Source organism: Plecotus auritus (assembly GCF_963455305.1).
Source record: "Plecotus auritus genome assembly, chromosome: 11".
Lineage (NCBI taxonomy): Eukaryota > Metazoa > Chordata > Mammalia > Chiroptera > Vespertilionidae > Plecotus > Plecotus auritus.
The window spans coordinates 21,550,055-21,565,796 of record NC_137777.1 but is presented as its reverse complement, the minus strand read 5'-3'; the positions used below and the strand labels follow the sequence as shown (position 1 = coordinate 21,565,796).

General features: G+C 33.6%; 1 protein-coding gene across 2 annotated transcripts in view; it reads left to right on the top strand.

Moving 5' to 3' along the window:
• Positions 1-15,742, top strand: part of CSMD3 (CUB and Sushi multiple domains 3) — a 931,825-nt gene that overhangs the window by 821,346 nt on the left and 94,737 nt on the right. For both annotated transcript variants that reach the window (XM_080646869.1, XM_080646870.1), the window contains 5 exons: positions 926-1,042; positions 4,703-4,912; positions 7,050-7,238; positions 7,929-8,106; positions 8,938-9,083. In XM_080646869.1, coding sequence (XP_080502995.1) covers positions 926-1,042; positions 4,703-4,912; positions 7,050-7,238; positions 7,929-8,106; positions 8,938-9,083 — 840 coding nt within the window. The remainder of the gene's footprint in view (positions 1-925; positions 1,043-4,702; positions 4,913-7,049; positions 7,239-7,928; positions 8,107-8,937; positions 9,084-15,742) is intronic.

The following is a 15,742-nucleotide window of genomic DNA, read 5'->3' as shown; positions in this document are numbered from 1 at the left end:
ATAGACTAGCATATCCTGAAGTTTGATTATCTATCAGTTACTTTCTTAACATGAAATTATTAACAAATGAGATTTTTAGTCCTTTTATGATGAAATGATAAAAATACTCAGAAGAATTAGCTTCCAAAATGCAATTGCTCTTTCAATGCGTGTTAAATAGTTCTATTTAATGATTCAAAAATTAGAACTTGGGTAATTATCTGTCCCTATAAATGTTACTTAGCTTATCAATAGTAAATCAGTATAACAGATTCTAAAACAAGCACATTGATAAATTATGCCTACATTGTCAAAATTGGCTGCATCATTTTATGCCTTATACTTCCCTATTCTCTGTTTAAATTATTTTAGGATAAAGACCATATCCCATATGTGATATGTAAATTCCTCACACATTACCATTAGAAACCAATATTTTTCTTAAAATTCTTTATTTAGCCTTCTTACAAAAAAAGGAAAAGGAGGCAAGATTTTGAAAACAGTTCCTTCTTGAGTGTGGTACTTAGAACTGATGTTGTTGGCTTGATTTTATTCTAAATTATGTCATCTTTGGAGTGAATCAAAACATTACTAGAATCCTTAAGGCTGAGAAGTAAACTGCCCGCTGTGGAGAAGGACATGTGCTTCTTGTCTGATTGCATTCAGGGCACATGAGCTACTCCTTGCGGTGCTGTAATTGTTTTTACTTGCAGTTATTGCTGAGAAAGAGAGTACCTTGTCTTTTTATGCTATTTTAGAAAATGCATTGTCAATTGATTATATTTCATTACTAGTGTGTGGTGAATGAGAGTTGGCAATATTCAAATTTATGTCATACAGTTTTACTTCAGAGATTTGCTTAAGACTTGAAATGATTTCAATCTGTTTTTAATGTAGTCAACTATTCCACTACTCTGGCTTACTGGGGACCTCAATTATCTTGCAGCTCAGTGCGGTGGTGCTATGTCAGATTTCAGTGGTGTGATTCTCAGCCCTGGGTTTCCTGGAAACTACCCCAGCAGTTTAGATTGCACGTGGACAGTAAAGCTGCCTGTAGGTTTTGGTATGTATATTAAAAACAGGTGAAAATGTTTTCAATATCATTAGAAGTATCCTTAAAAAATATCAATGTCTAACATAATATATTCACAAATTATAGTTTAATTTGGGTTACATACAGTTATATAAATTGAGGAGTGCAATTGGGATAATTGTTGATAAGCCAAATACATTTCAACTGGAATACTTGGATAATGGAAAGAATATGGGTATTTTTTAATTTGATAGGTGGGTAGATAGGTAGGTAGATAACTTCATATTTTCTATTTGATATGTATGGATGTAGCTTGAGTTAGATGTGTGTGGCAATGATAAATTCAACCTAATTTTTATGTATAATTGTTTTTGTAATTCTCCACTTTGTAACCAAGTAGTACATAGAAAAATTATTCTCTAGTAATCTATTCAATTCATTTAATATTAATTGTAAATAAATAAAACTTTACATTTGAAAAATAATATAAATTTTCAAATGTTAGGTTTAAATACCCTTGTGAATATAATACCTTTTTAATTCTAATAATATAATTGCTAGTGTTTTGGATATATTGCATTTAATAAATTCTTTCTCACTCATATCACAAATATATTCTCTTGTAGCTTCTTCATATCCCATGTATCTTAAATGCATAAATAGAAGTGCTAGATTGAGGATCAGATTGTTCATTAAATTTCAGAAGACTAGGATGAGTAGATACTTCCTTAAACAGAAACCTAGTGGATTTAGAGCATTTAAGAAATTCTGTACTATCTCACTTATTGAGGACTGAATTTAAGTACCTGATTACTCAAAAACATCTATAGCCTCAGAATACAAATTCATATTTAAATGTTTTACGTGAATTTACAGATACTCATACTTTTAATAATTCTTTACTGAGTACATATTATTCTATAGGTACTATGCTAAGTACTGGGGATAAAATGCCTAGTAGAATGGACTTTGTACTTATCTCCAAATAAGTTACAGTCACAATGAAAAGACAGAGAGCTACCTATTCTTTTTATTATTATTATTACATTTATTGGGTTGGAATTGGTTAATAGGTTCATATAGGTTTCAATTGTACATTGCTATGAAACATGACCTGTATATTGTATTGTGTACCCACCCCCATAGTCCAGTTATCTACCATCACCATATATTCGGCCCCCTTTACCTTCTACAAAGTATAATAAAGAGTATAGGGTTGTACTTAGTGCAGACATCCAGCCTGGTCCAGTACATGTAGAGATGTCTAGCCTGAGGAAGTGATACCTGAACTGTGGATTTAAAGAGACAGTCCTGCAAAGAGGATTAGTCTTATGAGGAATGGGAAATAAATTCTAGATAAATAGATTGACACATTGAAAGATACAGATGAGAAATCGAAAGAAATTTAATAAGCCTAAACACTGTATTATTGGACTGAGGTTTTGAGAGAACAGGAAGCCACTGAAGGATTTAGTGGCTTTCTAATGAGTATTACTCTGGCTACAAAGTGTAAACACTATTTGTAATTGTCAAGTTCTATGGCCATGTATTGAAAGAGAGTACTGACATGTCTGAATAATAGATGTGAACCAGTATGGTTATTCTTATATGTCTTTTACTAGTTACTTGAGAAGGCTCATCCCTTGTTGCTTGTGGAGCTAAATAAATTATGTTAAAATAAATTATTAAGCAAATTTTCAATAGTGTCATTATTTCTGCTGCTAATGCTGCCTTGATTTTTAAGAAACAAGTTCATTAAACATTTTTATCAACACTTCTAATAAAAAGAAGAAATATCTTGGTTTGAGCATCATCCGTATACTTAAAAGGTTGTGGGTTTGATTCCTGGTTGGGCACATACAGGAGGCAACCAATTGATGTTTCTCTCATATCTGTTTTTCACATCAATGTTTCTATCTCTTTTCTTTCCTATCTCTAAAAAATGAATAAACATATCCTCAGGTAAGGGATTAAAAAAATAAAAAGAAGACATCTTTATTTTAGAAATGAAAACATAAGAGACTTTCTGAGTTGATTACATTTAAATAATCTGTTTTACTTGAGCTTGGGTTAAATAAAATGTTAGTTCTAATATATTTGAACAAGTGCTTTATAATTTTTTAAAAATAAAATTGAATATAGAGCAACAATTATAGAATCATATTCTTATGCTTATGAAACAATTATTGACAAAATAATTTATGAAAAGGGAACTCGGAAAATTTTTAGAAAAAATATGCACATATATTAAGATATCATGTCCAAATTCTAAGAAGTTTATCTGATTGTACAGGAATGTGTTTAATATTTTAAAGCATGTTTTTAGTATTTCCTATCTTTACTGTCCATGGAACTCTTTTTCCATGGGACTCTTTTTCGAGTAACACTATACTTCACTTGAGAACCCAATGTAATTATTATGAGCAAAAGCTCAAGAGCTAGTGTTTTTCAGCTTTTTTAAGTTGCTGTGTAAACTTACCATATTTGTCTAGCTTTTCTGTCTTCAGCTTCCTCATTTCCATGAGTAATTGTTGGTATTAAATAGTGTATACAAACTCTTAAAACAGTGCCCAGGAAATAGAAACATTCAATATGTCACATTTATTATTAACAATTGGAGAATGGTAGTTGTAAGAAAAGGATCAAATTTACTGAAATTGAATATTAATTGAATTACCAAACATACCCTATTGAGGCTTTTATTGCATTTATTTCATCCCAGAGACATTTTACTTTCTCATACTTTAGTTTTATTTATAAAGATATTAAGACTGTTTTCCAATTTGATAACACTTAACACTGATCACTAGATTTTATTGAAATTATTTCATAAAATTTAGCATTATCTTCTGAAAAGCAAAGTGCTAAAAGAGCACATTGATAAATTAATGCCCCAAAATGATATTTTAGAGAAGTTAATTTATCCCCTATAGATAAATGACTAATTTTTAACACCATTATGGAATCTGATTCCATTATTAGATATAAACTTTGCCTTCAAATTGACATTTTACAAAATATAAATTATTGAGTGGCTTTTTACCTTTAAAAGTTAGTTGATATAATTTTACTTTTTTTAAGAAAAATTTTCCAAATTTATTTATTTATTAAATTTACTTTTATCATTAACAGTATTAGAGATATCTCCTATTTTTCCCTCTTTGCCCTCCTCCTCTGTGGCCCTGCCCCACCCCAGGCCTTCACTAGCACTATTGTCTGTGTCCATGAGCTGTGCATATGTGCATATATATTCTTTAGCTAATCTCTTCCCCTGCCCGCCCCCATTCCCTCTGAGATCTGTCAATCTGTTACAGGCTTTCATGTTTCTGGACTGATTTTGTTCATCAGTTTATTTTGTTCATTAGTGAGATCATATGGTATTTGTCTTTCTATGATTAGCTGATATAATTTTAAATAATATTAAAAAGCAAGAAATCCACTTTCCTGATTAGCTTGCTATGGGACATTGTAGTAAAATAAAAGACATTTTCTCATGTGACAAATAGTGGGCATTTGAGAGCACTAGTGTTACTTTGAAGTTAAAAGTCCTGGGCAGACAGCAAGCCCATGGTCCAGGTCCTGAGCGTATGCCTCTCAACCTAAATGGAAATATATCTAAGTGCATTACAGTGAGTGTGTGCATTTAATTTGGTGAAACATAAAGTAATATTGCTTGCTTTTCTTCTTTAGGTGTACATCTCCAGTTTGTAAATTTTTCTACAGAAACTATACATGATTATTTGGAAGTAAGAAGTGGAACCTCAGAAACTAGCACTGTTATTGGCCGACTTAGTGGTCCTCAAATCCCATCATCCTTGTTCAGCACGACTCATGAAACCAGCCTGTACTTTCATAGTGACTATTCACAAAACAAACAAGGGTTCCACATCGTATACCAAGGTGAGATGGGTAATAAAATGTGAAAGTTTATTTAGCCCAAATCAGTTATTAGCAATCTAACTCTAAATATTTTCTGTATTTTGTTTTAGAAATAAAAAGAACCTAAACCAAACAAACTTCAATTAGAAAGATCTTTTTTTAATGCAGTTTTCAGGCAGCTATATAGGGGAAATGATGTCTTTCTGTGGCCTTAGAAAATCTTGATTCTGAAAAAAGAATTGAGTTAGTCTTAGTGCACAGTGAAATTAAGCATGTCAAGGCAAGGTAGTTAAGCAAGGCAAGCTAGATAACAAAGTTTTATATTTGCATGATGGAGTTAGTATCTCTCAGATAAGTTGCTTTGAACTTTATATGATAAAATTAATGTAAAATATATATGGTATACATCATTGAATTTTAGCTGTTATTATTATTACATTATTCCAGCTCTGAAGTCTAAAATTTAAAATCAAATATTTAAATTTATGATATTTTACACAAATAATGTAATTCCAATGACTTGGATATTTAATCCAAATACCTTAACATTTTATTACATCTCTGTCCTAATTATTAAAGGATTTCAGAAGTATATAATACCTTTTTATTGTGATTTCTAAGCAGTGATCTCTGTATTGTTCCTTGATGCATCTCAAGTGCCTAGGACAATAATAGCACAATAAATACTTTCTGAATACCTAAGAGGATATTTAAATATAGTTAAAATAGACATTGTAACACCCAACTACATGGGTCTAAATAATTAAAATTTGTGGTATATTTGCAGACATAATATAAGAGCACTACATTACACATCATCCTTTACATAAAATAGGAGTCATTTCTACCACCTCACAATACAGAATTAACTGCTCCCAAAGAATTTAATTATTCAAGAAACAATGGGGCAACGACTGATTTTCTTTGTTGTTGCTAAAAGACTCAGAACTATATTGTGGTCCTTCTATAGCAAGTATACAGAGCCTTATGCCAACACTCTGGTATTTAACTCAAACCTGACTTCATGTTCTTATTCCTGCCCTCATTTTCTTCTCCCTCTCAAAATAAAGTTCATATTTGAATGATATAAAACTGGAATTTGAACTTTATTAATTGCATTTTTAGTCAATATGTCCTTGAAAAATATTTATTTACATAATAAAAGCATAAAAATGTAGAATTTATTACTCATTGATCTAATAGTAATATTATTGACATAAGCCACAATGTATTATAATCATGAGTACATATTTTTTGTAAGTTATATTGAATTTTAAAACTATCTCTTCTTTTACTGCATTGATATTGAGCTGATGCCATTTTTGAGAAATAAGTTAATTTATATAGACTCACAGAACCAATGTTATTTTTAAATGATCTTGCAATTAGACTTGAAGCACTTTCTGAATTTTGGAAAAGTGCATAGTGTACACTGTTTATAGGCTCAAAATTTATTCAGCAGTGTTTATTAAGCACTTACTATGTGATGGGCAATGGACAAGGCTTTTAGGATACAATGATAAACAAAACAAATAGGAACGATGATCTCATGTAGAATGTAGAACAAAAGGAATATGAGTAAATGAACACATTGTTATACTGCAGTGCCAAAAATATAGTGTTAACTAAAGTACAAAATTTATACTAGGAGGAAAATGTTTCCTAGTATTTCATATTATTACATAACTACTTTGGAGAAACTCAACAGTGGCTTATTCTTTTTAAAGAGAAAATAAATAAAATAAAATTCAGAAGGCTCAGAATGAAGCTTACATGTGTTTATTTTATTCTATGTATGTGCAGTGTAACCAGGAAGCTATTGTACTCTATGTAAAGGAATCAGAATATGTTTGATTAAAACTGTGGTGGTAATAGTAGCTTACATTTTCATTAAAACTTACAATTTAGATAGATTACATAAGTGGGTGAAGAAACTGAATGCATTTTTGTAAATTATACTAACATTTAATGGAAAAGTATAGACATGAAAAGCAATTCATATCATACTCTGATTAATATCATCTATCATAAACCTGAATTGCTATTTGTAACCAAATACAAGGAGCAGTGCATCTATATTTCAAGTTCCGAATAGTACCCATCTGTGGTCTTTCAAAATTCAGAAAGGAAACACATTTTTCTTTTTCCCCTTTTGCAGCCTATCAGTTGCAAAGCTGTCCTGATCCACGCCCATTTCGCAATGGCTTTGTAATTGGCAGTGATTTTACTGTGGGTCAAACCGTTTCATTTGAATGTTTCCCTGGATACACGCTAATTGGACATTCAGCTCTCACTTGCCTTCATGGAGTGAGTCGCAATTGGAATCATCCACTTCCAAGGTGTGAAGGTATGCGTCATCTATGTTTAATCATTTTTGTTTGGGCACTATTTTGTCTTCCTCTTCAAATAGCATGTGAAACATACAGTCTCTCTTTCAGTTGGATAATTATAGTTAGTATACAGGTTAAACCTTTAAGGGTCCATAATGAATAACTGATTTTATTATTATTGGTAGAAGCCCTAATCTTCTCCATTGCCAGTAAACATAAAGTTTATAATTTAGAGCACCTCCTATACGTGTTTCTGTGTAGCTGTATGTGCGTATGTTTAATAATCACTCTGATAAAAAACAATAGCCCAGATACTGCTACTGAATTTGGGTACATTTCCTCTTAAAAAACCTTTTAAATAAAAATTCCTGAACCTCTTTAAGGCCATCTATATATACGGTATAAGACAAATAAGAGTTGAACAGTGTAAATATATATTGATAAAATATTTGGAAAGACAGAAGAAAAGGTAATTTACTAATCTAGTAATAGTTAATAATAACTAGGCAGCATGCTTCATATAGAAAAATAAATACAAGCTAACAATATTTTGTTTATTGTTTCCAACTTTATTTTATATACCTAACTGAAGTAAAAACATAATACAGATGGATTTCATACTGCTTAAGTATTAAATGTGCACCTCTTTCTTTATAATCAATTCATTGTTATTTATCTTAACATTTTGTTTTGTGTCTTTTCTGTAGCTCTTTGTGGAGGGAATATAACTGCTATGAATGGCACCATTTATTCTCCTGGTTATCCAGATGAATACCCCAACTTTCAAGACTGTTTTTGGCTTGTACGAGTACCCCCTGGGAATGGAATCTACATCAATTTCACTGTCCTTCAAACAGAGCCAGTCTATGATTTCATTACTGTATGGTAAGCCAGGACCATTATTAGTTATTGATTCAACAAGGTAGGAATGAAAATATATCATAGTCCTCTGTAAACAGAAATTGCCATCTGGTGTGACTGAGGGTGACAGTATGTGGTTTGTAGAATGAGACAAGAAGAGAAATAGATTTAGATTTTGACCATAAAGTAAGTAAACACTGAACAAAAACTTTACATATGGAAAAATATTTTAATTTATTATTAAACTGATATGCAAAAACAAGGAATTAATATCAGGGTAAGTTTATGGTAAGAAAGTTATATATTTACAAAACTAGTGAAAATTTTTAAAAGCTTATGTACAAATCATAATGATTTAATATAACTTTTGAATTTCTCTCATAATAATTTGTTATAAAATATATTTGTATCATTATCCTATTAATTGAAACATCTTTATTTAAAAATATATTATAAATAAACTACCTGAATTAATTGCTGACAATTGGTTAATAGAACTACTGTGTGAGTTCTATGATTCCTTCTAAATTTACTCAAGATTAATTTGAAGAAAATAGAAGGAGGGCAAACCTCAAGAATTTAGGAAGCTCGGGTTGTAGTCAGGAAACCAAAGATAGTGTCATCGATTACAACTAATATGAGTGTATTTCAGTTAGGTAAAAATCTGGTCTATTTTTATACTTTACATTTTTAAATGTTATCACTTATATAAACACAAATATGATATGGCACTCATTGGTTATTTCATCTTCTGTATCAGATCTTATGTAATGCCTTTATTAAACTTTGTGGAAAACTCATCTAAAAAATTAGTCTTAATCTTTCTCCCCTCTCTGCTCTGTCTCTCTCTAATAGGGATGGACCAGATCAAAACTCACCTCAGATTGGGCAGTTCAGTGGCAATACTGCTTTGGAGTCAGTCTATAGCACTTCAAATCAGATTCTAATCAAATTCCACAGTGATTTCACAACAAGTGGCTTTTTTGTGCTCAGTTATCATGGTTCGTATTATCTAATAGTTTATGTTTCATTTGGTACTGTTTAAAATTGTCCTGGAAAATTGACTGCAAGATATATTTAACCAATGATTGAAAAGGTATTAAATTGTGACACTTAAGAAAATTATTTCAAATACATTTACTTGCAAAGAATAACCTCTTATAAGCATTTAGGAACATTAGAATTTAAACAAATGGAAACAAGATATAAATCACTCAGTAATTACCCAGTAGAAAATATTTTTTCTACATGAAAACCAATAAGAGAGAACCAGCTGTTCATATTTTATTGCATGTGACTTTGAGACATTAATAGACTTTTCAATAGAAAATGTTTAATCTATTCAACCTGCTGTGAGTCTTTCTAAAACTAGCATCCAATATCTTTTTGCTTTGAATCATATTACTCAATCATTTATACTTTGTTTCAAAACTATAGCTAGTCTAGAATATTACAGTTTTCAGTGACTATTCCAGATTATTAAGTTCATAGCTTTTATGCCTGTGGAATAATTTATGAAGAATTGCAACCTTAATTCTTTATATACTTCTGGGTCTTCTCTTCATAATGGTAATTTCTTGAGAAAAACATTCAGATGGTTTCACAGCCTTTAAATATTTTTATTTTATCTCAAATTGATTTTATTTCATTATAAACAAGAAAATGTTCATTTATTTCTAATGATTATATACCTTTATCTGCTATGACCACATCTCCATGAAACACGCTTTGCCTCATGTAACTTCATTGGACCAATTCCATGAGTATTTCACAGAATCAATACCTACTGAATTAAATTTGCAGGTTATATAAAAACTTGCAACATGAGCATGTGCTTTGTCCTTTACATTAATATACAATTTAATGTTTTTATCTCTTTAAACACAATGTAAAGCTTTGATACCCACATCTTATATTCCATGAAAAATATGGTTATGCTCACACTTAAAACACATCAGGTTTAGATATATACTCAGAGCACAGGCCAGAAAATATCTGGTTTGCTTTATCTCAGCATTTATCCGCCAGTAGACAGTACCCACTTTGCACTTCCCCAGAGCCCACAGCTGCATGTACCTCCAGCACAGCCGTTAGAAAGGGACATTCAGCTAGGTAACTTTTGTTCAGGCTTTTTACAAAATAACTCATTTGCCTTGTTTACTGACTTGGACATTGCTACTGGCATTATGTAGATATAGTCTAAGACCATAACAATAATTTTATTACTTTCATAACTAATCATAACTCAGGAACCAATAACTTAAGTAATAGTTAAAGTTGAAAAATAAATTTGTTGCTTAACTGCATTTGTACATTTTATCTTTCACGGATCCTTGCATAAATTTTTATTATTTTGTGTCCTGCCAGAACAAATGACAAAGAAGGGACTAGTTCATTGATGGACTATAAATATCCATAAGATGACCTTGTAGGGAATGTACAATTCTTGTAAAATGTAGGGTAAATATCAAAAGGGAAATACTGTCAGAGAAAAAATATCTGTGTATGTGTATTCATATAGAAAACATTAGGATTACAGAATGTATATGTGTACACACAAAGCGTGAATGTGGATTTACATAGACACTTATGTGAATATATATCTATATCTGTATCTATATTTATATCTATCTATCTATCTATCTATATGTGTGTGTATATATATATATATATATATATGTATATATATATATATATATATATATAGAGAGAGAGAGAGAGAGAGAGAGAGAGAGAGAGAGAGAGGGGAAGCCTAAGCGACTGAATGACCGACCGGTCGCTGTGATGCACACTGACCACCAGGGGGCAGATGCTCAATGCAGGAGCTGCCCCCTGGTGGTCAGTGCTGCTCAGCTGACCTACCCGTCCCGGCGGCCCGCCAGCCCAGGCAGCAGTGGCAGCAGGAGCAGCAGGTGGCATTGGACTGCTGGTTTCGGCCCAATCCCCACAGGCCATGCTGAGGGACACCACCTGTGCACGAATTTGTGCACTGGGCCTCTAGTATATATTAGTATATATATTCTGTATATATATTCAAAATGCTTCATCTGTTGTGCAAATAGGTTTTGAGTCACGTATGATAATAACAGAATTAGTTTAGGAATACGGTAAAATAGATTAAGTATTTATTTAGTGCTTAGTTTTCCAATTAACTTTGGACAGGTTACCTGTTGATATTCACTTATCCTATATAATAAATGGCTAATATGCAGATCGACTGAACATTGGAATGACCGGTCGCTATGATGCACACTGACCACCAGGGGGCAAATGCTCAACACAGGAGCTGCCCCCTAGTGGTAATTGTGCTCCCACAGGGAGAGCACTGCTCAGCCAGAAGCCAGGCTCATGGCTGGTGAGTGCAGCAGCGGTGACAGGAGCAGTACCCGTAAGGACCCCTTGGCGGACATCCCCCGAGGGGTCCCGGACTGCGAGAGGGCACAGGCCAGGCTGAGGGGACCCCCCCGCACCCAGTGCAAGAATGTCGTGCACCTGGCCTTTAGTTTTAGCTATAAAACATCATGGTAGGATTGCTGAGATTAATGAGATATGTATATATAGAAAGTACTTCAATTACTGGCATAAATTAGATTGAACAATATGAAATTTTTGGTAAAAAATGCTCAATATTGCATTGCTCAACCCAAATAATTGCTGTCATTGCTACTATTATCAGCATTATATTGCAGAGATTATATAAGAATTGGAGACAATGGATAATGTACAGTTATTATAGTGCCTGACAGAGTAGATGTTCAGTAAGTGCTCCTTTCCTTATCATACCTTATTTCACATTTTACATTTTCTGATAGAGCATTTATTTTATGCTTTAAATTTCATAATAAGGCAAAATTACCAGAACCTAGAGAATCCTAACATTTGAATCAACATCTCTGGAAATTTTATTTCTGGAAATCTTAAAATGACCTTGAAATTTGAGCTCGGGCTCATTTTAAAATTGACAGATGCCTTGCAGTCCAGCAGCTCACTCAGGGTAGTTTTCCTAAGCACTGCTTTCATCTGGACCCTCCTTTCAAGAATGCACGATGCCCACATTAAATCAAATTTATATCTCCCCTATAATCTGGTTCACTGAACCTCACTCCCCAGTGTCTATCTACCCTGACTCCAGGCAGATTTGTTCTCTTACTTCCTGCTAAACTTCAGTTCCTAAATGGTTTCTTACTCATCTTTAGTTCTTTAAGTCTCCCCATCTTAAGTCCCATCACCTCCTTCATTTCTTGATAATTCACACTCATAGGCAGGCGTCCTCAAACTACGGCCCGTTGGCCACATGCGGCCCGCCGAGGACATTTATCCGGCCCGCCGGGTGCTGCTGCCTGTCCTGCTTAGCAGCCGACTCGTCCTGAGCCCGCAGTGCACATAGGAATTTGTTCATAGTTTTTTTTTAAACTATAGTCTGGCCCTCCAATGGTCTGAGGGACAGTGAACTGGCCCCCTGTTTAAAAAGTTTGAGGACCCCTGCTCATAGGTATCGCTACCATCTTCTCTATGATGCACTTACTCTTTTTGCCAAACCTTGGAGAACTTAATGATGGCATGGTGTATTATTTTATAAGCCTGGGAGTTTAATAATAGCAAATGCATTTTTGAAGACACATCATATTTCTGCTTTGTAACCCTTTTGTATTTTTACTAGAGGCCCGTTGCACGAAATTCGTGCACTGGGCGGGGGGGTCCCCTCAGCCCGGCCTGCAGTCCTGGACCCCTCGGGGGATGGCAGTCAGACATCCCTCTCGCAGTCCAGGACCACTCGCTCCTTACTGCCCGCCTGCAGCGGAGGCAGGAGAGGCTCCCGCCACTGTTGCTGCGCTCGCCAGCCATTAGCCCGGCTTCTGGCTGAGCAGCACTCCCCCTTGGGAGCATACTGACCACCATGGGGCAGCTCCTGCATTGAGTGTCTGCCCCCTGGTGGTCAGTGCGCGTCATAGTGACCCGGTCATTCCGCCGGTCATTCCGCCATTTGGTCAATTTGCATATTAGGGTTTTATTATATAGGATTATTGACTGATTGGGATTGACTATGTTTTGGTCTTACAGTAGGAAGTGTGTTCACATTGTTTTAAAAAAGTTGTTTATTGAATTTTTTAGCTATACTAGTGACAACTTTTGAAAAGATTATTTTACAATATGTAGATGTGTACCTCTTCCCTCACACAGCAACAAAAACGATGTGTGTTTTCAAATTAGTATTAATACAACTAATATAATTTAATACATCTAAAATATAATATTCCTATTCTGGGCCCATATTCAGTACCTATAGCTTAGTGCCAAAGTGAACTCTTGTAATGATAAAAAAAAATTGTTCAAGTCATTTTGTGTTTGTAAAAATAAACCAGTAGACAATTTATTATTTAACACTTATTGTAAGATGGTTGAGTATAGCTAAGCTTAGAATGGTTTACTCCACATTCAATTTTCTTTAAATTCTCTTAGTGATTTAATAGCTCCTTCCGTTATGCCCTGACCTGTTAAGTCAGGAGTGGTTTTCTTAGGACTTGTGTATTTATTTTATAAATCTGACAGATCTATACTTTCATATATTTTCTTAAGGTCACATTTATCATTTAAATTTTACTTATTAAGATATCTTAAATACGTTTGAAAAGAGAAAAAAAGTGTTTTCCCCCCTCTCTCTAACCTGACTTCTTTTATGAGACCCAGCTAGCCATCTGTCTTTTATAAAATAGCACTTTCAAAAGCCTTTCCTGATCAAAAATAACATTCATAAAAGGCTTCGCAAAATGCAATTTCTGTGCAATGAAAAAATAGGACAGGGGTAAATGTTGTGGCACTTTATCTCATCTATCATATTTCTTCTTCATCTGAGGAAATGTTTTTTTCTCTCTCAGTATTGCTGAATTTTCTTGATATATGCCATAGAGTCAAGATGGGTTGGATTATAATAAATAGTAACAACTTTCAGTCCTAATCAGTGACTCTTTGAAAGTAAACTACACAAAACCTTTTTAGCTACATGTTTTTGCAGACACTGACTTTGTATGATGGTCACTGTAATAGCTATAGCTGCCATTTACAGAAAACTTAATATGCCCAGTGCTATGCTAGGTACTTTCCATGTATTATTGCTAATTTTTGTAATAACTCTGCAAGGTAAGCCTTATGATCCCCATTTTAATAATGAAAGAACTGAATAAAAATTTTGTAGCCTACATAAAACCAGAGAACTAATAAATAGAAGGGCTGCCTGGAATTCAAATAGGTCTGTCTGACTCCAAAGAGTGACCTCTTTTTAAATAATGCAAACAGCTGCAGCAATAAAATGAGTGCTGGGCAATGTCCTAAACCTGTACTAACTAATGCATAGATAATACTTAATGGTATGTAAATCTATGTTTTCCTTAAAAATTTAGCAAAAATTACTTTCATTTTTGGCAAGATGATAGGTCATCTTATGTTCTAGAAAATACCCCTGCTGATTACAACTTGAAGCTTCACACTTCTTAGTGCTTTTCCCCCAGGACCTACAAGCTAACTGCAATATGTTGGTAGGTTTATCGCAACTTAGTATGTTTTCTTCATAGTTCCCCAAATGATCCATGGTCACTGTGTGAAGAGAAAATACCTTTTATTGAGGGTCTGACTTATGCCAATCAAAACAACCAGAAGGCTATAGTATTGAACACATATTTATTAACTTAGGAGAGAAGGTATCATTTTAATGTTTAAATCCATTGTCCAGGTCACTCTCTTTCTAATACCAGAGTATTAGGGTACCTCAGTTCACACTCAGACTTTTCCTCTTAATTAGAACTATGAGAACATTTATTTAAGTTCACCCACAAGTGGAGCTTATCTCACACAACTTCTAACATTGCCGCAATTACATAACTGAACATGTAGTTTACCAATCCTTTTTCTCCCCCAGTTTTCCCCCAAATCATGAAATTATCATTCTTGAACTAATCTGGGTCACCACAGAAGTCTGCCGGTGACTATAGAGATTTTAGAGTTTATGAGAGAACAGAGACCACTATTATTATTATTTTTTCCTCTGTAAGAAATAGTGCCCTTACCTGACTGAAAGGTTGTGCACTTACGCTTTTTTGGTTCAGAGGAGGAATGGTAATTTGCCAGTGTTCTATTCTGTCTTTTTTTTTTTTTTTGAAGACGCCTTTAATAGTTCAGTTGAACTGAAGTAGGTAAATGCAGCACTCTTTTCTGGAATTAGGTTGGATATTTCATGACAAAGAAGATAGGAAATTAAAATTAACAAAAAAATATTGCCAGAATCAAACCCTAAAGTAATCTCAAGAAGCAGGAACCAGAGAGCTACACACATTTGCACAAAAACAGGGTACAATTCAAATGATAGTCATCCTCAAAAGATACTGACATGTAGTCTGGCCAGTGTGGCTCTGTTGATTGAGCATTGTCTTGTGCACCAGGAGGTTGTGGGTTTGATTCCAGGTCAGGGTACATGCCAGGTTGCGGGCTCGATCTTTAGCAGGGCACCTGAAGGAGGCAGCTGATCTATGATGTTTCTCTCTCATTGATGTTTCTATCTCTCTCTCCCTCTCTTTTCCTCTGTCTAAAATAAATAAAAACATATATATTAGAAAAAAGATACTGACATGTAGAATATGATGACCTCATTCAGTTATTAAATCATAAA